Source organism: Meles meles, chromosome 7 (assembly GCF_922984935.1).
Source record: "Meles meles chromosome 7, mMelMel3.1 paternal haplotype, whole genome shotgun sequence".
Lineage (NCBI taxonomy): Eukaryota > Metazoa > Chordata > Mammalia > Carnivora > Mustelidae > Meles > Meles meles.
Window position 1 is genome coordinate 97,464,077 of NC_060072.1, and position 20,142 is coordinate 97,484,218.

The 20,142-nt window shown below is 45.6% G+C and overlaps 2 protein-coding genes across 2 annotated transcripts; both read left to right on the plus strand.

The window, feature by feature from the left end:
• Positions 1-73: 73 nt before the first annotated feature.
• On the plus strand, positions 74-7,422 carry EEF1AKMT3 (EEF1A lysine methyltransferase 3). The gene is made up of 3 exons (XM_046013030.1): positions 74-250; positions 372-483; positions 5,413-7,422. Exons 1-3 carry the CDS (start codon positions 74-76, stop codon positions 5,802-5,804), a joined length of 681 nt encoding a protein of 226 aa, XP_045868986.1. The 3' UTR covers positions 5,805-7,422.
• Positions 7,423-7,743: 321 nt separating this feature from the next.
• On the plus strand, positions 7,744-19,636 carry TSFM (Ts translation elongation factor, mitochondrial). Its single transcript, XM_046011886.1, has 6 exons — positions 7,744-7,873; positions 8,165-8,338; positions 8,968-9,096; positions 10,236-10,358; positions 16,914-17,001; positions 19,058-19,636. The coding sequence occupies exons 1-6, from the start codon at positions 7,817-7,819 to the stop codon at positions 19,462-19,464; spliced, it is 978 nt and encodes a 325-aa protein (XP_045867842.1). The 5' UTR covers positions 7,744-7,816; the 3' UTR covers positions 19,465-19,636.
• Positions 19,637-20,142: the final 506 nt, after the last annotated feature.

A 20,142-nucleotide genomic window follows, 5' to 3' on the forward strand; every position in this document is an offset into this window, starting at 1 on the left:
CCCCTCACCCCCAGCAGGTCCTAGATCCGGGATACCAGCGCTGGCCGCGGGGTCCGCGTGCGCTCTCAGCCGGATGGCCGACCCCTGCCCAGATCGTGAATCAGAGTCCGAATACGTGTTCCCGCGGGAAGTCGGGCTTTTCGCGGACTCGTACTCGGAGAAGAGCCGGTTCTATTTCTGTGGACACGTGCTGAGCATCACACAGAACTTCGGGTCCCGCCTCGGGGTGGCGGCGCGCGTGTGGGACGCGGTGAGGAGTGGGCGGCTCTGGGCGATGGCCGCCGGGAGGTCCGGACCCGGGACTCCCTCTGCCATATGGAACCATCCACGCGACAGTCTTTTTCTTTCTCTCTCCCCCTTTCCCCCTGTAGGCTCTGAGCCTGTGCAACTATTTTGAGAGTCAAAATGTGGATTTCCGAGGCAAGAAAGTGATCGAACTAGGCGCAGGGACGGGCATCGTGGGAATCTTGGCCGCGCTGCAGGGTGCGTGAGCTTTGTGATAGGAGTGACTGGGGGTGGGGACTGGGTGGTGGAGAAATTTGTGACTCCCTGGATTCTTGGGAGGGGAGTGATTTGTGACCCGACCAGTCTCTTTTTAACAAACTCTGTGTGTGTGTGTGTGTGTGTGTGTGCCAGAGAAAACACCCAGGGTGGTTGATTTGGGGGCAGGAAATAAAAACCGGGCAGGCCTTAGAAGGAGCTGGAGTTTTTTTCTACATTTTTGCTCTTTGTGATTTCATGAATAATACCGTCACTTAAAACCGCCTTTGCTTTGACATGGTATTTTGTCAAAATGCATCTTTGGGGGCATTCTGTAGGGGGAGCAATCTGCTTGTATTAAACCCGAGGAGGGCCTTACAATTCTAGTATGAATAGATATTAGATTTTTTAGGGTTTTGGACTGCTTGGGAGAAATAAGCGTGAATTCTTGAGGGTTAGGGTTTTTTTGTGGGGGAAGTGGGAGTAGGAATTCGGCACCGCAGACTTCGGGAAGGAAAAGGTAAGGAAAATTTTGCTTCACTTTTTTTTTCAAGGATCCAAAACTACAAAGGAAACAGCTCCTCAGTTTATAATCTAATGGGCAGGCAAAACCTCACACCCAATACACTCACTTAAAACACTTATGATGTCATCTTCTTAGTAATGCAAATGTCTTTGTTCTTGGGAACACAACTAGGTCACATTCAGGGAAGTCTTCCCAGAGACAGGCATTCATTCTTGTGTTCATTCAGTCAATATCTGGAGCCTTCTATTGTGCCAGGTACTGGGATATAACAGTGAGTGAGACAGCTCTCCTGTTCCCGAGGAGGTTATGATCTAGTGGGGAAGGTGGGGGCAGATGTTATGGTACTGGAATTATGGTGATGTATGCACGGAGCCAATGGACATGCTCTGGCTATGTGTCCCTTGATCCCTGGGAATTCAAAGAGAAGCACTGTGAAGTGAGCAGGTGAACAGTGAGAACACAGCAGGCTCACAAAACCAAGGGAGTGTTAAAAGCAATTTTCCATGAAGGAAGAGCAGAGGAGAAGTATAAAGTTATGCTAAAATGGGAGAAAAGCATGTAATATGGATGGGAACACCTGCTTCCACTTGCTCCAAGACTGGGTTCTCCTCCTTTGCCCCCGTCCAGCTGCCAAGTAAGAAATCTAGGTGTCATCTTGTCCCTTGCTCTCTCCTGCTCATATCTCGGCAATCAGTCAAACCTGTGGGTCATGGGTCCTTAATGGTTCCCCAGTTGTCTGCTCCTCTTCCTATCATCTCCAGTTCAGGCCACTGTTGTTTCTTCCTTGGGTTTTCCCAAGTGTCTTCAAGCTTTCCCATGGGAAGGTAAGCATGCCGCAAGAACATCTTGTGTTCTTCCTGCACCCAGGCTGTTTCTCCTTCAGGCGTCCCCATCTCAGTGAATCAAAGCATCATCTACCCAATGGGTACATGTCCCTTTTTCTCACCCCCACAGCCATTACTCAAGTCCTACTGATTTTATCTTCTAAAAATCTCTCAAATCTCACGTTTTCCCATCGACACTGATGGCTCCCCAGTCCATGCCAGCATGGGCACTTGCCTGCCCTGCTGCATTTAGCCCAGCTCGTCTTCCTGCTTTGACTCCTTGTCCCCACCCAGATCTCTGCCCACTCTACCCAGCAGAGTGATCTTTTCAAGATGCACCTGTAATCGCCTCTTACTCCCATCTTTCAATGAGTTCTTGTTCTTTCAAGATCAAACCAATACCTTTGGCATGGCTTCCAAGGTCCTGCCTCTCTCTCTGGCCACTTTCTGTGCTTCTCCTTCCCTTCTTGTGCTCCTCATGCTGTCAGTTACCCTTCTCCCAGTGCCTCAAGTCTGTCTTGATGTTCTCATCCGTAGAGCCTTCATACAGACTGTACTCTACGCCTGGAATCCTTGAATCACCTGGTTTATTCATATGCATCCTTCAGTGCTCAGCTCAAACATCACTTCCAAGGGAAAGCCTCTTTGGTATCCCCATCTCCAGGCTAGCTTAGGCCTCCTAGTATATACACAACCGTGCTGACTGGTTTCGTTTTAATTTGTCATTACTAAACTTAAGTCCTTAAGCACTGCCCAGCTACTCTGTTACTAGCAGTGCACATGTTCTTCCGTTGTGCACGTATTCTTCTGTTCTCCCAAACATCTGTTTTACCTTCTTTCCCTTCAGACCTCTACTTGCCTCCTCCCCATCTTCACCCTCAGCTGATGGCTTTGTTGTCCATCTCTTCTGATTGCTTCTATTTTGTTGTAGAAAATTTTCCACGTTCCTGTCACAATGTCTCCTCACCTGTGTCTGTTTTAAGTGCTGCCTTCTTTCCTGTTACCATTGATAAGCACACTGTGCTCCTAAGTCAAGCTCTCCACTTGTCAACAGGACCCCGAACTTTGTCTACTCAAAAACATTGTTCCAGCAAACCTCCCCATCCCCAGTACCCCCTGCATTACCAGTTTTTCCTTTTCTCTGGAACATTCTATACACACACGCGCGTGCGCCCCCCCCCACACCCACCTATTACATCTATAAATATGCCATATTTTCTCTTAGAAAAAAACTGTTGGTCCTACATATTCTTTTAGTTACCACCCCATTTTTCTGTTCTGCTTTATAACAAAACTCCTCAAAAGAGTTAATCTTCATCTGTAGTACCTATCTTTTCCCTCAGTCCATTCCACGTTTCTGCCCTTATTCGCAGCAGTCAGAGGTGGTGAGTTTCATTTCCAACTCCATGTTGGTAAGTACTGGAGTCGGTTATGAGCCCACTTGACTTGACTTTGCAGCATTTGACTCTCCCTCCTCCTTAAAATGCTTCCCTTCATTGCCAGGGTACCACACTTCTGCTTTCTGCCCACCTCACTTGCACTGGAGCTGTCCTTTGACCCCTTCCCTTTTCTTTTTTCTTTTATTTTTTAATTTTTAAGGATTTTATTTATTATTTGACAGAGAGAGACACAGTGAGAGAGGGAACACAGCAGGGGGAGTGGGAGAGGAAGAAGTAAGCTTCCTGTCAAGCAGGGACCTCGATGCAGGGCTCCATCCCAGGACCCTGGGATCACAGCCCGAGCTGAAGGCAGACACTTAACCGACTGAGCCACCCCGGTGCCCTGACCCCTTCCCTTTTCTGTCTATACTCCCCACTCCCAAGCAATCCCATCACCTCATGACTTTAAATCCTGTTTCTGTGCTCATGACCCTGTAACTCCCATTTCCATCTCCAGATTTGTTTGTGGAACATCCTACCTACCCGATATCTTCATGTGGTTGTCTGGTGGGCACCTCACCCATAGACAGGAACTCACGATCTTCCTCTCCAGTCCTGCTCCTCCTATAGCCTTCTTCCTTTTGGTAAATAGCAGTTCAATCTTCTAATCAGTCAGCTCAAACATCCCCTCTCTCTAGTATTTCATGTCCAGCCTCTCAACACATCTTGCTGACTGCACCTTCAGAATCATTCAGGATCTGACCATTTCTCAGATGTGGCTACCGCCCTGGTTCAAACGAGCATCACCTCTCAGCTGGGTTAGCTGCCTCCTCACTGGTCTCTTCACTTCTGAACTTGTCCCCCTGCCATCCTTTCTCATCACAGCAGTCAGACTGATCCTTTATTCATTTGTTTATTTTAAAGACATTTATTTATCTACTTATGTATTTAAGAGAGCATGGGGAAGGGCAGAGGGAGAGGGAGAGAGAGCATCTCTAGCAGACTCTGCTCCAGCCACTGGCCTTCCTGCTCTTTCTCAGACTTGCTGACACACTCCTGCCCCAAGGTCTCCGCAAGTATTAGTTCCTTATTTGGTACATTTAGCCTGAGAGGTCCACGTGGTTTGCTCCATCATTTCCTTCAGGTCTTTGCCTAAACATAATCTGTTGAACGAGCCATTTCCTAACCACTCAATTTAAAATTACATGCCCCGCCCCATCCCTGAAGCAATTCTTATCCCCCTTCTCTCCTTAATGCTTCACCATAGCATCTGGTGTACAGTGTGTTTTCTTTGATTTGTTTTGTTTGTTGTCCATTTTTTGCCACCAGACCATAATCCCTATGAGGGGAGGGATTCTTGTCTGATTGGTTCACTGCTGTATTCTCAGCACCTGGCACAGAGGCACAAAATAAATATGAATGAATGAATGAATTTTTCCTGTGTTTGTAACAGTCGTCATGATCAGGGTCTGTTTTGCAGTACCTCATGTGTCTCTACCTCTCTAACAACACTCAAGGAAGGCTGAGGTTTTATCTTGCTCACCACGGTGCTGCCAGAACTTAGTAGGGGCTCAGTACATGTATTTCTTGCATGAATGAAGCTTTCTGAGGTGCTAATCTGATTATCCTCACCCTCTGCTTCTACCTATAAAACCTACCCTCAGAATCAAACCTGAGTCTCTTAGCCTGTCATCATTATTCTCCGGTCTTGATACTTCTCTCGTTCCTTCCACATCCCCTAAGGTTCAGCCTTCCTTGAACTTGTGATGCTCTCGCCCCGAGGCCTTTGTACTCTCTGTTCTCTGCCTGGAAAGCTCCACCTAACTAACTCCTGCTTGTCCTTTGGGGCTTGCTGAGGCCATGTCTTCTGGGAAGCTTTCCAGACCCATGAAGTTTGGTGTGGGTCAGTAGGGGCTGGATGCATATATAGCCCTTCTCCAGGCTTCTGGGCATGCCCAGTGGTTGTGTGTTGGACAGAGAGGTTGAAGATCAGCTCAAAGACAACATTGATGTTGTAGAACTTAAAGCAATGAGGACAGCAGCAGGTGAGATGGAGGTTAGGGTAACTAAAAGCCCAAGTGTGCACTCTGGGCTGGCAAGACATAGTTCTCTAGGCCCTGCTGTCTCTGGACCTTCTGGGTAGAAGCCGAGACCCCTCGGTTGGTCTGTCTGACTTGCATTTCTCCTCCTTCCTCTCTCTCAGGGGGGAATGTTACCATCACTGATCTGCCCCTGGCCCTAGAGCAGATCCAGGCCAACGTCCAGGCCAATGTGCCGGCTGGAGGCCAGACCCAGGTCCGCGCCTTGTCCTGGGGGATTGACCAGCATGTTTTCCCTGGAGACTATGACCTGGTGCTGGGGGCTGATATCGTGTACCTGGAGCCCACCTTCCCACTGCTGCTGGGCACCCTCCAACACCTATGCGGGCCCCAAGGCACCATCTATCTGGCCTCCAAGATGAGAGAGGAGCACGGGACAGAGAGCTTCTTTCAGCACCTCCTGCCCCAGCACTTCCAACTGGAGCTGGCCCAGCGGGATGAGGATGAGAATGTCAACATCTATAGAGCCAGGCACAGGGAACCAAGACCTGCTTGACAACACCCTTCTGCTCCTCTGAACCCCTTGACCTAAGAAAAGAACTGCCGAATCTCCAAAGCCATAAACACGAGGAAGAGAAGTATGGGTTTCCGTTGCCTCTCTCTTTCCTCCTTCCCTCTTTGTTCCCCAGATACTCTTGGGCTGGTGCAGGGAGGTGCCTGCTTGCTAGGAATCTTAGAGCCCTGATAGCGCTGGGTTAGAGAACAAAGGAAGTTCCCAGTTCCTGTTCTCAGAGGATGAAACGAAGATTTTTTAGGGATAGGGGAGACAAATGGGAGGTGAGAACAGTGGTTGCAGAGAGACTGTCCCTGAACCCTTCCAGTCCTGTTGTGTTTTGTTGTTTTTGTTTTTGTTTTTTTTAAATACAGAATGGACTTTTCTCCCTGCAAGATTTGAATGGAATTTTTTTTAAAGGGAAAGAAGATCATCTCTCCATCCAAAGAATTCAGGCTTTTGCTGGGGGGCAGGAAGGAATGAACCTCAGACCACCCACTTCTTGCTTCTGGAGACAGAGTCTGGTGGGACCATGGCCGTAACTGGGTCAAATCCTGCCTGCCCTGAAGCTGGGGACATAGGCAGCAAGCTGTCCTTTGGACTATGGCTTCTTCATCCTTTTTGGAGCTGGAACCAGGATCACTAAGTACTAGGTTCTTCTCATCTTTGAATTTTCTTCAGGTTTCCAAGGCCTGTTGGTCCTTCCTTGCTAACGTGTTTTGTCTTCCCTTCTTTTCTCTTCCCACTGAGCTACCTCTGCTTGGGGCTCCCTTTTACTCCTTGGGCCACATATCACCTCCTCTGGATTCCTGGCCTCCATTCCCTCCCATCCAAGCCACTTATCAAACTCTGTTGATCTTCCCACATCAGCTCTGATTAGCTTCGGATGCCTACAGCAAGAGTATGCTCCTTGGCTTGGTACTCAGTCCATCCTGTGTGATCCCAAAATACTCTTAATTTTAATTTTCAACTGGTTTCCTATGTGTATTGCAACCTCTGGACAAATTCCAAATGTCTACTCTTTGTTCCCTATTTCCACACCTAAATTCCTTGTTTTCTTCATTCTTTTTGGTGATTCTCTGCCTGGAAGGGCTATGTCTACTTGTCAAAATCTTTATTATTCTTGGCCTCTTTCCTGAAAAAAACTTTTACAGAGCCTCTAGTTTGGGTGTGATTTCTTTCTCCCTGGAGACCCTTTCACTGTTTGTTCATCTTATGGGACTTACATTATCTTGCGTGGTCACTTGCCTGTTCCCTATTATTTTCTCACCATTAGATTATCTTGGAGCGTAGGGCTGTGGTTTACTCTTCTCTAATTCCCTGAAGTCTAGCACAGCTCCCAGCATACCGTAGATGTCCAATAAAGACTTTGCTTATTCAACAAATATTTACAGGGCTTGTTGAAAGGACTCCACTCTTACCTCCCCAGGTGCCCTTGGCCAAATTTCTGAACCCACCCACCTACCTCACAAGTTTGTTGTGAGTCCTAAATGGATGACTATGAAAGATGAACAAGGGCGCCTGGGTGGCTCAGTGAGTTAAAGCCTCTGCGGTTGACTCGGGCCATGATCCCAGCGTCCTGGGATCGAGCCCCGCATCGGGCTCTCCGTTCAGCAGGGAGCCTGCTTCCCTTCCTCTCTCTCTGCCTGCCTCTCTGCCTACTTGTGATCTCTGTCTGTCAAATAAATAAAATCTAAAAAAAAAAAAGAAAGATGAACGGAAATAAAGAAACATAAAATGTTGCCACATGTCTTGAATTGTTATTTTGCGACAACTTTGTCCCATGGTTTCTGTTATTTTATCTATGGTGGGAGTCGGGAGGTGAGGGGCCATAAATCCCCTGTGAAATAGTCTCCAAAAACAAGGTAGAAGCGGCGAGTGTGCCCACCCCGGCCAGCAGGTGGCGCAGCCCTCGCTCGGCTCGTTGCGGTGAAGAGATTTGGCCCTGCCGCCGCGCCGTAGGCTAGTGGCCTCACCCGTGCGCCGGACGGCGGCAGTGTACTCGGGCCAGAGAGATGTCGCTGCTGCGGTCGTTGAGCCTCAACCTGGTCGCGCGGGTCGGGAGCTGCCCGGTGAGGGGTCTGGGTCCTCCCACCGTCCCGCCTTCCTTGCAGATCTCCCGAGCGCTCGGAACGCAGTGTTTCCTTCCGTTCCCCGTTCGACTCCATCCTCCCCCCACCCCCTACGCCCCCGACCTCATTTTCTCTGTGGGGTCCAGTCCCCAGTTGGCTGCCTTCCCCCGCCCCCGGAGGAGGTATATCCTAAGGTGGCCTCCTAAGGTGGCATTCCCACCGACGTGCTCTCCGCCCGCCGGAGTTCCTGGCTGCTTCCTGCTTCTCATCCCTTTCTTCTTACCTCTGCAGGCGGGACCCCTTCGGCTTCAGTCGCTTCAGCCGTGGCACACATTTCACACTGGGCCCTGGCTCTCTTCTGCGGCCTCCAGCAAGGAGCTTCTCATGAAGCTGCGGCGAAAAACAGGCTACTCCTTTGTAAACTGCAAGAAAGCTCTGGAGACTTGTGGCGGGGATCTCAAACAGGTGTGGGGGAGGAGGGCGAGGGGAGCGGGGCGGGGCGGGGTACTAGGGCCCGAACTCAGTCTCTCAGGGAGGTGCTGCTGGGGAGCAGTGAATCAGACCTGCTGCCCAGCGACGCATAACTGCAGAACTCTGGATAGGATTCTGACTTAAATGACAACCTCACCCTTTGACCGTGTTTTGACTCCGGAAGCCGTTAACTCAGGATCCCATGGTTGGCAAACTCGATTCCAAGCACACTGCTATGCCGTTTTCCTGCTGCTTGGAGCCCAAAGGGCTCGTGTGGGCTTTGGGAATGAGACCCATCAGGACTCCAGCTGTGGTGCCCTCACACTAACCCTGTGATCTAGGACACCGTACTCTTTCAGAGTTGAAGTGTTCTTGTCTGTATAATAGAAATACTACTGTCTGCTTCATGGGGTTGTTGTGGAGATGAAATGTATCCAAAGCACCAGGCACAATGCCTGGTATTTGGCATTCAGTGGTAGGCTGCCAGCAAACGATAGATTGCTTTAGTTTCCATTATAGGACTGAAGAGAAGCAGAAAGAATTAGGGAACCTGAACATATTTTAGAACTCTGTTCAGTTCTAAATTCTATGACTTTGTCATCTGCTGTATTTTTAATTTATAGGCAGAGAGCTGGCTCCACAAACAGGCCCAGAAGGAAGGCTGGAGCAGAGCTGCCAAACTCCATGGCAGGAAGACCAAAGAAGGTCTGATTGGGCTGCTTCAGGAAGGAAACACAACTGTGTTAGTAGAGGTGAGTTGTCAGAATTCCGGATAACCAGGAACAGCTGCCCCTTGGGTGGAAAGAAGAGGTGTTTGAGAACCGCAAAAGGTTGTTGAAATTAAACTGGTGAGACCACAGTTATGAATTCACTTAAGTATAGAAATGCACAGGTATGTTGATGAATAAAGGCCTAGAAGTCAAAAAGATTACAGATATCCCCCACTTTTCGAAAGTTTGAGTTACACACTTTACATTTACAAAAGGCCTACATTCGTACCTGTTTTGTTTTTGGTTAACCAAAAGTAATTCAAGGAGTACTTTCACTTTTACGAAGAAAAAGGCAAAAAGTGAAAATAGCATTCCCTGTTGGTTTGCCCTGATTTGCTTTAGAGGCAGGGGCACCCTAGCAGCAAGAGTTGTGCCCCCCAACTATTCCCTGCCCAAACTACACTCAACATCAAGCTGCCGTACCTTTGAACTTTGTGAGCATCTGTGTTTTAGGTCGATTTATTTTGTGCCCCACGTCCATCTAAATGAATGGTAATTGATTTTTCGCTTTATGCCATTTGGGCCGACAAAAGGTTTCATAGGCATACTCTACTTTGAGATGGTGGAGCAAACAAACCTATGCTTCTACATGTGAGTCTCGTATGGCCTTATAACTTGCCACTGATTGTTTCCTGGAACAGATTTTAAAGCTAGGAATTATATTAGTTGATGGATAGCATGTAGCTGTTTTAGAGGAGGTTTAGGGGCCTCAGCTGGTGAAGAATCAGGTGTGGGTTAGTTTAGAGTGAGAAAAGGAGATAAGCATGCTGATAGCAAAAGTGGCTTGCTGTTGGAGGAGCCTGGGGAATTAGGTGTTCATGGCCTGCAGCCACAGGCAAATGGTGAACTTGTAGTGAGTCCTTTGGGGGACATTATGGAACCATCTTTTGAAAGCGCGGGTCATTGCCAACTCATTGGCAGAGCAAGAATCACTTCATTCAGTTTCTGGCCTCAAGCTAGGAGAGGAACTGCAGCCTTAAAATTCTAGGGTCTTTTATTTCTGTTTTATTGAATCTGCAGCTTGTTCTGCAGTACCTTGGTTTACTCTCCAATTTTATGGCACTTTTGCAAACTGTCCGTAAACAGCCTATAAACAATATCAATTTGTTTGTTCTCACCAGGTAAACTGTGAGACAGATTTTGTTTCCAGAAATTTGAAATTTCAACAGTTGGTCCAGCAAGTCGCCCTGGGAACCCTGTTGCATTGTCAGAACCTAAAGGATCAACTTTCCACATACAGTAAAGTGAGTTTTGGGATTATCTGTCAATATGCTGGATTTACACACACACCCCTTTCTTTTTTTTATTTTTATTTTTAAAGATTTTGTTTACTTGACAGCACGAGCACACAAGGAGGGGAAGCAGCAGTTAGAGGAAGAGGGAGAAGCAGGTGCCCCTTGGAGCAGGGAGCCTGATAAGAAGCCTGATCCCAGGACTCTGGGATCATCACCTGAGCTGAAGGCAGAGGCTTAACCGACTGAGCCACCCAGGCACCCCCCGACACACTGCTTTCTTAGGGTCTTTGCTGTTCCCTGTTTTTCAGACATCTTCATGGCTCACTCCCTTACTTCATGTCCTTGCTTAAATGTTATCTCTTTGGAGAGAAACATCCTTCCTGTTGTTCTAGCCCCTTATTTTGCTTCATTGAAGAAGTTTTCTTATAATACTATTATTATACTTTTACTTATTTATATATTGATTGTCTTCCCCAATCGAATGTGAGTTTCATAAGGCAGAGAATTTAAGTTTGTCTTTTCACTACTGTGTCTTTGGTGAAAGAGGAGTGGGCCCAGCATTTGGTTGGGGCTCATTAAATATTGAATGAATGAATGAATGAATGCCAGTGGGGTAGAGTCCTTCAAATCAGGTGAAGCATTTTTTCTTTTAAAGATTTTTTTGTTAAATCATTTGTTACAGAGAGATACAGAGAGAGCATGAGCAGGGAGAGGGAGAAGCATATTCCTTGCTGATCAAGGAGCCCAACGTGGGGCTTGATCCCAGGACCCTGGGATCATGACCTGAGCCAAATGCAGATGCTTAACCATCTGAGCCACCCAGGTGCCCCACTTTTCTTTTCTTTCTTTCTTTCCTTTTTTTTTTTTAAAGACCTACCTATTCTTGAGAGAGTGAGAGTGGGAGCCTGAATGGGGTGGGAGGGACGAGGGAGCAGAAGAAAATCCCAAGCAGACTCCCTGCCAAGGGTGGAGCCCTATGGAGGGCTCCAGGCTCCCCTGGGGTAGGGGGTGGGAGTAGGGCTGGGTGCAGGGCTCAATCCCAGAGTAAGACCTGAGCTGAAATCAAGAGCCAGAAACTTAACTGACTGAGCCACCCAGGCACCCTAATCAGGTGAACGTTTCTTTGTATTCAGAAATCTAGAATAGCCCGAGGAAAGGATTTCTTCTTTCTTTTTTTCTCTCTCTCTTTTTCTTTCTTTTTTTTTTTTAAAGATTTTATTTATTTGACAGATAGAGATCACAAGTAGGCAGAGAGGCAGGCAGAGAGAGAGAGAGGAGGAAGCAGGCTCCCAGCTAAGCAGAGAGCCCGATGCGGGGCTCGATCCCAGGACCCTGGGATCATGACCTGAGCTGAAGGCAGAGGCTTTAACCTGCTGAGCCACCCAGGCACCCCCTCTTTCTTTTTTAAGGAAAGGATTTGTAAATACAGATATTAGAGAAGGCACAGTTTAGGAAAACAAGCATATTCTTGTCCATAGGAGAAGCAGGATGGAATTATATTAGTCTGCCTTTGGTTCATCCTTAAGGTCAAGACAAAAACGAACCAACTACTCATTTTTTTATGTGTGTTTATACTAGTACCTTTTTTCTCCTGTGTATCCTTCTCTTGAGAGCTTGTGGTAAATGTTCAAAGATGAGCTACTTAAACTAGAAGTTCTAATCTTTTTTCTTTCTTTCTTTCTTTTTTTTTTTAAGTAAACTCTGCTCCCAAGGGGGGCTTGAACTCATGACTCCAAGATTAAGAGTTGCATGCTCTACCAACTGAGCCTGCCAGGCACACCCAATTTTTTTTTGTTGTTGTTGTTTTGTTTTTAACTTTAAATTTTAATTTAATTTTTTAAATTATGTTCAATTAGTCAACATATAGACACCTAGAAGTTCTAATCTTGACTGCCTGTAAGTCTGTAACCCTGAGCCATTCACTTATTTTGTCCCTGTTTCATTATCTGTAACAAGAAATATTGGTTTATTTTAGCTTCATTTATTTTTTTCCGTTTTGGCCTTTAATTTTTTTTAACTTTTATTTTGAAAAAAATTCAAACTTACGGAAAAGTTGCTAGTGTTCTGGAATAAGCTACATTGTACTTTCTTTTTTTTTTTTTTAAAGATTTTATTTATTTATTTGACAGAGATCACAAGTAGGCAGAGAGGCAGGTAGAGAGAGAGGAAGGGAAGCAGGCTTCCCGCTGAGCAGAGAGCCTGAAGCGGGGCTTGATCCCAGGGCCCTGGGATCATGACCTGAGCCAAAGGCAGAGGCTTTAACCCACTGAGCCACCCAGGTGCCCCTACATTGTACTTTTATCTAGAGTCACCATTTGTTAACATTTTGGCACATTTGTTGTATTACTTTTTATATACTTACTGTTATCATCACTCTTTCATTTTATTTTATTTATTTATTTATTTATTTTTTTAAAGATTTTATTTATTTATTTGACAGAGATCACAAGTAGATAGGCAGGCAGAGAGAGAGAGAGGGAAGCAGGCTCCCCGCTGAGCAGAGAGCCCGATGCGGGACTCGATCCCAGGACCCCGAGATCATGACCTGAGCCGAAGGCAGCGGCTTAACCCACTGAGCCACCCAGGCGCCCTCATTTTATTTTAATTTTAAGTAACCTCTACACCCCAACGTGAGGCTGGAACTCACAACCCCAAGATCAAGAGTTTAAGAGTTGCATTTTCAAGGGGCGCCTGGATGGCTCAGTTGTTAAGCGTCTGCCTTCAGCTCAGGTCATGATCCATGGGTCCTGGGATTGAGCCCCATGTCGGGTTTCCTTGCTCAGCGGGAAGCCTCATGCTTGTGTTCCATCTCTCACTGTGTCTCTCTCTATCAAGTAAATAATAAATAAATAAATAAATAAAAAGAGTTGCATGCTCAACCAACTGAGATAGCCAGGTGTCCCATCACTATTTAAAGAAATTTTTTGCAAGTATGTTGCAGACATCAGGACCGTTATTCCCTTGAATAGGTTATTTCCTAAAAATGACATTCTCCTGTGTAACCACAGTACAATAATCACAATAAGGAATTTTAACACTGATACAATATTTTTATTTATATAATCTATATAGGACATATATTCATATTTTGCCAGCTAGCACTTTTTTTCTGATCCAGGATCCAGTTTGGTATCATGTGTTATGATTAGTTGTCATGTTTGTTTAGTGTCCTTTCTTTGTTTCACAGCCTTTCTTTGTCTTTCATTACAATGACCTTTTTTTTTTAAGATTTTATTTTTAAATAATCTCACACCCACACCCAAGGTGGGACTTGAACGTATAGCCCCAAGATCAAGAGTTACATGCTCTCCTAACTGAGCCAGTCAGGTGCCCCACACTGACTTTTTTTTTTTCCATAAGCTCCTTTTTTTTTAAAGCTTTTATTTATTTATTTGACAGACAGAGATCACAAGTAGGCAGAGAAGCAGGAGAGAGGAAGGGAAGCAGGCTCCCTGCTGAGCAGAGAGCTTGATGCGGGGCTCGATCCCAGGACCCTGGGATCATGACCTGAGCTGAAGGCAGAGGCTTCACCCACTGAGCCACCCAGGCACCCCCCACACTGACATTTTTGAAGAGTAGAGGACAGTATTGTAGAAAGTCCTTTAATTTGGGTTTGTCTGATGTTTCGTCATAGTTAGAGTTTGGGTTTTTAGCATGAATATTAAATAAATTATCCTGTATATTATCCCAGGATGGTGCATCAGGAGGTATGTGATGACCATTGGTCTCATTACTAATGATGTTAATTTTAATTTTTTTATTATTTTTAAATATTGTATTTATTTGAGAGGGAGAGTGAGAGAGAACACACAAGGAGGGAAAGGGACAGAGGAAGAGGGAGAAGCAGGCTCCCCACTGAGCAGGGAGCCCAATGCGGGGCTTGATTCCAGGACCCCGTGATCACGCCCTGAGCCGTAGGCAGACACTTGACCCTCTGAGCCACCCAGGCAACACCGATGGTACTAAGTTTTTAAGATTTTATTTATTTATTTTAGAGGGAGAGTGAGAGTGAGCTTGTGCCAGAGTGAGCAGGGGAGGGGCAGAGGGAGAAGGAGAGAGGGAATCTTAAGCAGACTCTGCACTGAGCGAGTAGCCCGACCTGAGACTTGATCCCTGTGATCATGACCTGAGCTGAAATCAAGAGTTGGATACTAGGGGCGTCTGGGTGACTCAGGCGATAAATGTCTGCCTTTGGCTTGGGTCATGATCCCAGGGTCCTGGAATCGAGGCCTGCATGGGTCTCCCTGCTCAGTGGAAAGCCTGCTTCTCCCTCTCCCAATCCCCCTGCTTGTGTTCCCTCTCTCTCTGTCAAATCAATCAATCAATCAATCAGTCAATCTTAAAAAAAAAAGAAGAGTTGGATGCTCAATCAACTGAGTCACCACCTTGTCCCTGATGATGTTACTTTTGGTCTCTTTTTGGTCAGGGTAGTACCTTCCAGGTTTCTCTACTGTGAAGTTACTCTATTTCTCTTTGTAATTAACCAGCAATCTGTATGGGAGATTCTTTGAGACTGTATAAGTGTCCAGTTCATCAAAAAACTTTTACTTGAAAGTATTAGCATCCATCCGTGACTCTTGTCAGGTTCAGTTATGACTGTTAATATCAGTAATGACTGATAATTACGTAATGGTTAATTTTCTGTCTCTTAAAATTTCTTTTACATGTGTTCGTTTTATTAGTTGGCATTCTACTGCTGCTCTGCTCCTTCAGCAGACAGATGCAGGAAGCGTGTGTGTGTTCCAGTTCTAATCCTGCATCCCAGGTTTTTCCTTTCCTTCCCCTATTCTATTTTTGTATCTTCCTTCTTGCACTGTTAGTACACTGGCTCTTAGCAACTTCTGTGTTTACTTATTTTCTCATCCTTCCAATACACATTAAATCGTTTTAGTGACTATACCTGACTGCTGCAAATAACAAACCTATTAAGGAGTTCAAGATTCCTTGGATGTTGTTTTTGTCTTTATATTGGAGTTACATGGTCAAAGGACTGTATTCAAAGTTACTGGGATTAGTTTTTTCCCCCTTCTGTGAAGTTACATTATTCATTTGAAATACAGTTAGAGTCTTATGTTTGTGTGTAGGTAATTTTGGTTTTACCCCCAAATTCTTGTTAATCTAATTTTGTTTTTAAATATGTAAAACATTGGGGCATGTGGGTGGATCAGTGGGTTAAAGCCTCTGCCTTCGGCTCAGGTCATGATCCCAGGGTCCTGGGATCAAGCCCCGCATCAGGCTCTCTGCTCAGCAGGGAGCCTGCTTCCCTCTCTCTCTGCCTGACTCTTTGCCTACTTGTGATCTCTGTCTGTCTGATAAGTTAAAAAAAAAATGTAAAACATTAACAAGATTCTGAAAGTTAAAGCTGTAATACACATGCACACACGCATACACACAAAGAAGTCTCACTCCTCCTTCTCTCCTTTCTACCTTATTCTTGTCCACTCCTGTAGATAACTAGTTTCATTGGTTTTGGGTATCCTTTAAGTCTTTTTTGCAAAAATAGCATATTTTTGTAACTCTTTCTTACACAAATGATGGTATAATATATACATACTCTTGGGGCACCTGGTGGCTCAGTGGGTTAAAGCCTCTGCTTTCAGCTCAGGTCATGATCGCAGGGTCCTGGGATCGAGCCCCATGTTGGACTCTCTGCTCAGCAGGGAGCCCATTTCCCTTCCTCCTCTCTCTCTGCCTACTTGTGATTTCTGTCTGTCGAATAAGTAAATAAAATCTTTAAATACACACACACACACACACACACTCTTTTTTTTTTTTTAAGTATTTATTATTTGAGAGAGAGAGTGTGCACGCACAGGGAAAGTGGCAAAGGGAGAAAGAATCTCCAGCAGACTCCTCACTGAGTGTGGAACCCGATGCAGTTGCCCCTAGATATGTACTCTTTTAATTTGCTTTTTTTCACTTAATAATATAACCTGGACATACTTTGTAGCAGCTCATGCAGATCTTTTCTTTTTCCCAGCTGCATAGTTTTTCCATTATGTGGCTGTGCCATGGTTTATCCAACCAGTCTTTTAGCTTTAACATTTTATGATTGTTTGAAAATACTGTTCTGATTTCTTGGAAACCACAGTCAAAGAAGTTAGGCCAGAGGATGGGATTGAGATAGAATTGGGGGTGGTATAGTGATAGAATATAATAGAGATAAAAATAGAACTCTTATAAATTTGTAACATCTTTGGCTTAATGAAAACATTTATTTAGGGGGTGCCTAGGTGGCTCCGTGGGTTGAGTATCTGACTCTTGGTTTCAGCTCAGGTCATGATGTCAGGATCCTGGGATCAAGCCCTGCGTTGGGCTCTGCACTCAGCAGGAAGTCTGCTTGACAGTCTCTTCCTCTCCCTTTGCCCCTCCCTTGTGCAGGCTTGCTCGCTAATGCTCTTTCTCTCTCAAATAAATAAATCTTAAAAAAAAAAAGACCCAAAACATTCATTTATACTTAGTTGTCTTAAATCATTTTTTGAGAAACACACTATTTTTGCCTAGTCTCTGTGTAATTTAAGTGGGACAGAACAGATTTGTTCTTTTGTGTATGTGTGCACTTAGGGCTTCTTGAATTCCTCTGAGCTTTCTGAACTTCCGACTGGGCCTGAGAAAGAAGGCTGTCTCAAGGATCAGCTAGCCTTAGCAATTGGTGAGTATTTGTAAGGATTGTGGGAACTGGAAATCATGAACTGGACCTCCTGGTATCTTTGATATTCCTCCACACCTGATCAGGAATTGTGAGCTCATGTGCCCACAAGGGTCAGGAAATATGAATGTGAGAAGTGGGTTGTGTTGTGCATTAGACATTAGTGAGCAGTAGGCTTCCTGAGACTTTCACACTGGTGACGGGAACTGCCGCCAGGCTCTGGCCAGTTGTTGCCTTGGGGTCCCAGCGTGGTCAGAATTTTTTAATTCCTTCAAAAGAATTTAGCTTTCTGTGTGAAAATTTCAGTTTTTAGATGTTTGCAGCTAATTAAAATCATTTTCCTCACTCTGCAGGCTGACCGAAGCATGTCTTTAGGCAGGGATGGCTTTTGACTTCTTCCAATTGACTACCTCTCTATACGCTTTGGGAGACACACTACATCAGAAGTCATCTCACCTTCTTTATAAAGGGATCCAGGAATATTTGGGGGCATCATGTGTAGGAATTTGAGCTCTTTTTTGGAAAAATCTGATCCTGAATTTGTGAAGGTTTATTCCTTCCAGAACCACTGGGCACAGGAACCATAGCTGGGTCATTGTGCCAGAACTAGTGGGAATTTTGTTTTCTTCCTACGTGTCCTTGATGGAAAGAGGGAAGTAGGGCTGGGTTGGAGCTTGCTGGGAATTTACTGCTCATCCATCGTTTCCAGTCAAGGCATCAATTCTGTTTTTATCAAGTTATCTTGAAATATGTATGATGTTTTAGTGAGTCATGGCTGAGAAGCCAGGCAGACAGCTGCGAATGGGACTTATTAAGAAATTCTGGAAGAACTGGGTGTTTCAACCTTGTCAGTTTCTGAGAATTAACTACTGTTCAAATGCTTTGAATTGTTTTAAGATTTCTTTTGATTTCTCCCCTTATTAAGACTTTTAGATATAACTATGGCTAATGCAGGGATATTTACCTAGACCTTTTGGGGTCTCCTAACCTCTTTCCTACCTTTTGGCTTATTTGGACTTATGTTAGAGAGGATAGCATCCTGAGGAGACAGGGAAACCTGGAATTATATTTGATTCTTAAAAACAACGCTGGGGGCAACTGGGTGGCTCAATGGGTTAAGTTCCTTCCACTCAGGTCATGATTCCAGGGTGCTGGGATCAAGCCCTGCATTGGGCTCCCTGATGAGTGGGGAGCCTGCTTCTCCTTCTGCCCCTCCCCTGCTCTTTCTCCCTCTCCCTCTCAAATAAATAAAATCTTAAAACAAAACAAAACAAAAAAAACTGAAAATTTTTATTTTTGCTGAGAGGAAGTTGAAACTATCTGATGGTATGGGGTTTGGGTTTTCTGGGGCTTTTAGTTGTGGACTTTTTCCTGCTATCATGGATGACGAAGAGTTGTGTCAGTTATGGTGATTTTCGGGAGGGATGGTAATTTCAGGGGAAGAAAACACCTAATTGCTTTGGAGTGAGATGCAGGCTTTGCTTCCAGCTCTGGCATGTAGTAGCTGTGTGAGCTTGGGCGGTAGCTCGAGCTTTCTAGGCCTACATCAAACATAGTAATGATAGCCAGCATTTGTGTGTCGCTCTGTGCTAGATCATGTAATTAAGTGCGTTTACATATGTTACTTAATTTATGTCTCCCAAGAACCCTGCTTTCAGGTTGTTTTAAGTGATGTCATCTCCGTGTTGTGGAGGAGGAAACAAAGGCTTGATAAATTCATAAATGGGGTTATGTCACTTGCATAAGGTTACATAGCTGGTAAGGGGCGGAACTGAGACCCGAGTCCAGGGTCTGTGGGACACCATAGCCTATGTTTTTAAGTACCAGTGTGGCATGTTGTTGGTGTTCCCGTAAGGGTGTTCTTTATTTCTCCCATCCCTACCCTCTCCTCCCACATACCTTTTCCTCTTTAAATGGCAAATGGTATCTCTCCATATTCATAGTGTAAATGTGGGGAGAGAGGACTGTCTCCCAGACTCGGCCACTTCTGTGCATATTTCAGTCACTGCCACGGGTGTCATGTTCTAGAAGCATGTTACTTGTTTTTTCTTTTTTATAGGGAAACTGGGAGAAAACATGACTCTTAAACGAGCCGCATGGGTGAAGGTGCCAGCTGGGTTCTACGTTGGCTCTTATGTCCATGGAGCAATGCACAGCCCATCGCTCCACAACCTGGTGCTGGGGAAGTATGGAGCTTTGGTCATCTGCGAGACACCTGAGCACAGAGCAGGCCTGGAGGACCTGGGCCGCCGCCTGGGGCAGCATGTGGTGGGCATGGCCCCTCTCTCTGTTGGCTCTTTGGATGATGAGCCTGGGGGGGAGGCAGAAACCAAGATGCTGTCCCAGCCATACTTGCTGGATCCCTCCATCACGCTGGGACAGTATGTGCAGCCTCAAGGGGTGTCTGTCGTGGACTTCGTGCGGTTTGAATGTGGAGAAGGTGAAGAGGCAGCAGAAGCTGAATAGGTTCCAGAGACTTGACTGGAGGAAAGGTTTCTCCTCAGCTTTGGACATCATTACGAAAAGAAGTTATTTCCTAAGCCTCTTCAAACCCAGAAGTTGTTTTTCATTGGCGTTTATAAAGAAATGATAGACTCGATGAGTAAAGCTTTAAATAAAATTGCTATATAATAAAGAAGAGTAGAATCTTTTCCTTGTTTGTGTAGTGCTGGGTTTAGCTTTTTTTGTGCCTGACTTGTGCCAGGTTGTGGAAAACAGCAGGGGGCCCTCACTGAAGGGGCCGCCAGTATCTGGGAGGACAGACGTAAGCCGTTGGGCTGCTGCTTCCTTCAGCCGAGACCTATCATGGTAACTCTAAAATGTCAAAACCCATTGATCTTAGTGCTTCTGTGACCCTGCACACTTTGTGATGCCCTGCACAGCACTTCTCTCCTGGAATGTTCCCCAATATGTTACTTCTGCCACATGGATTCCTTGGGAGTTGTTGACTAACTTTTTGCTGTCTGGAAAATGTGGTTCATGTGTTGCTGTCTATGGCGTGCTTTGAAGGCTCTCTGCTGTGGTGTGCACACTGGTTCTGGCCTCGTTACTGAAATTAATAACACATGGCCCTATTTTTCTTTTGGATAATGGGGTAGAGATGGGTGGGGACTGAGGTTTCCTGGACAGCTGTAAGGCAGATTT

What these genes read in the sequence shown, in the direction of transcription:
- EEF1AKMT3 (XM_046013030.1), top strand. Translation starts at nt 74, where the DNA reads ATGGCCGACCCCTGCCCAGATCGTGAATCAGAGTCCGAATACGTGTTC. An exon ending in CGGCGCGCGTGTGGGACGCG is followed by an intron (nt 251 to 371) that starts GTGAGGAGTGGG and finishes TTCCCCCTGTAG; the next exon opens with GCTCTGAGCCTGTGCAACTA. An exon ending in AATCTTGGCCGCGCTGCAGG is followed by an intron (nt 484 to 5,412) that starts GTGCGTGAGCTT and finishes CCTCTCTCTCAG; the next exon opens with GGGGGAATGTTACCATCACT.
- TSFM (XM_046011886.1), top strand. Translation starts at nt 7,817, where the DNA reads ATGTCGCTGCTGCGGTCGTTGAGCCTCAACCTGGTCGCGCGGGTCGGG. An exon ending in CGCGGGTCGGGAGCTGCCCG is followed by an intron (nt 7,874 to 8,164) that starts GTGAGGGGTCTG and finishes TTACCTCTGCAG; the next exon opens with GCGGGACCCCTTCGGCTTCA. An exon ending in TCAGCTAGCCTTAGCAATTG is followed by an intron (nt 17,002 to 19,057) that starts GTGAGTATTTGT and finishes TCTTTTTTATAG; the next exon opens with GGAAACTGGGAGAAAACATG.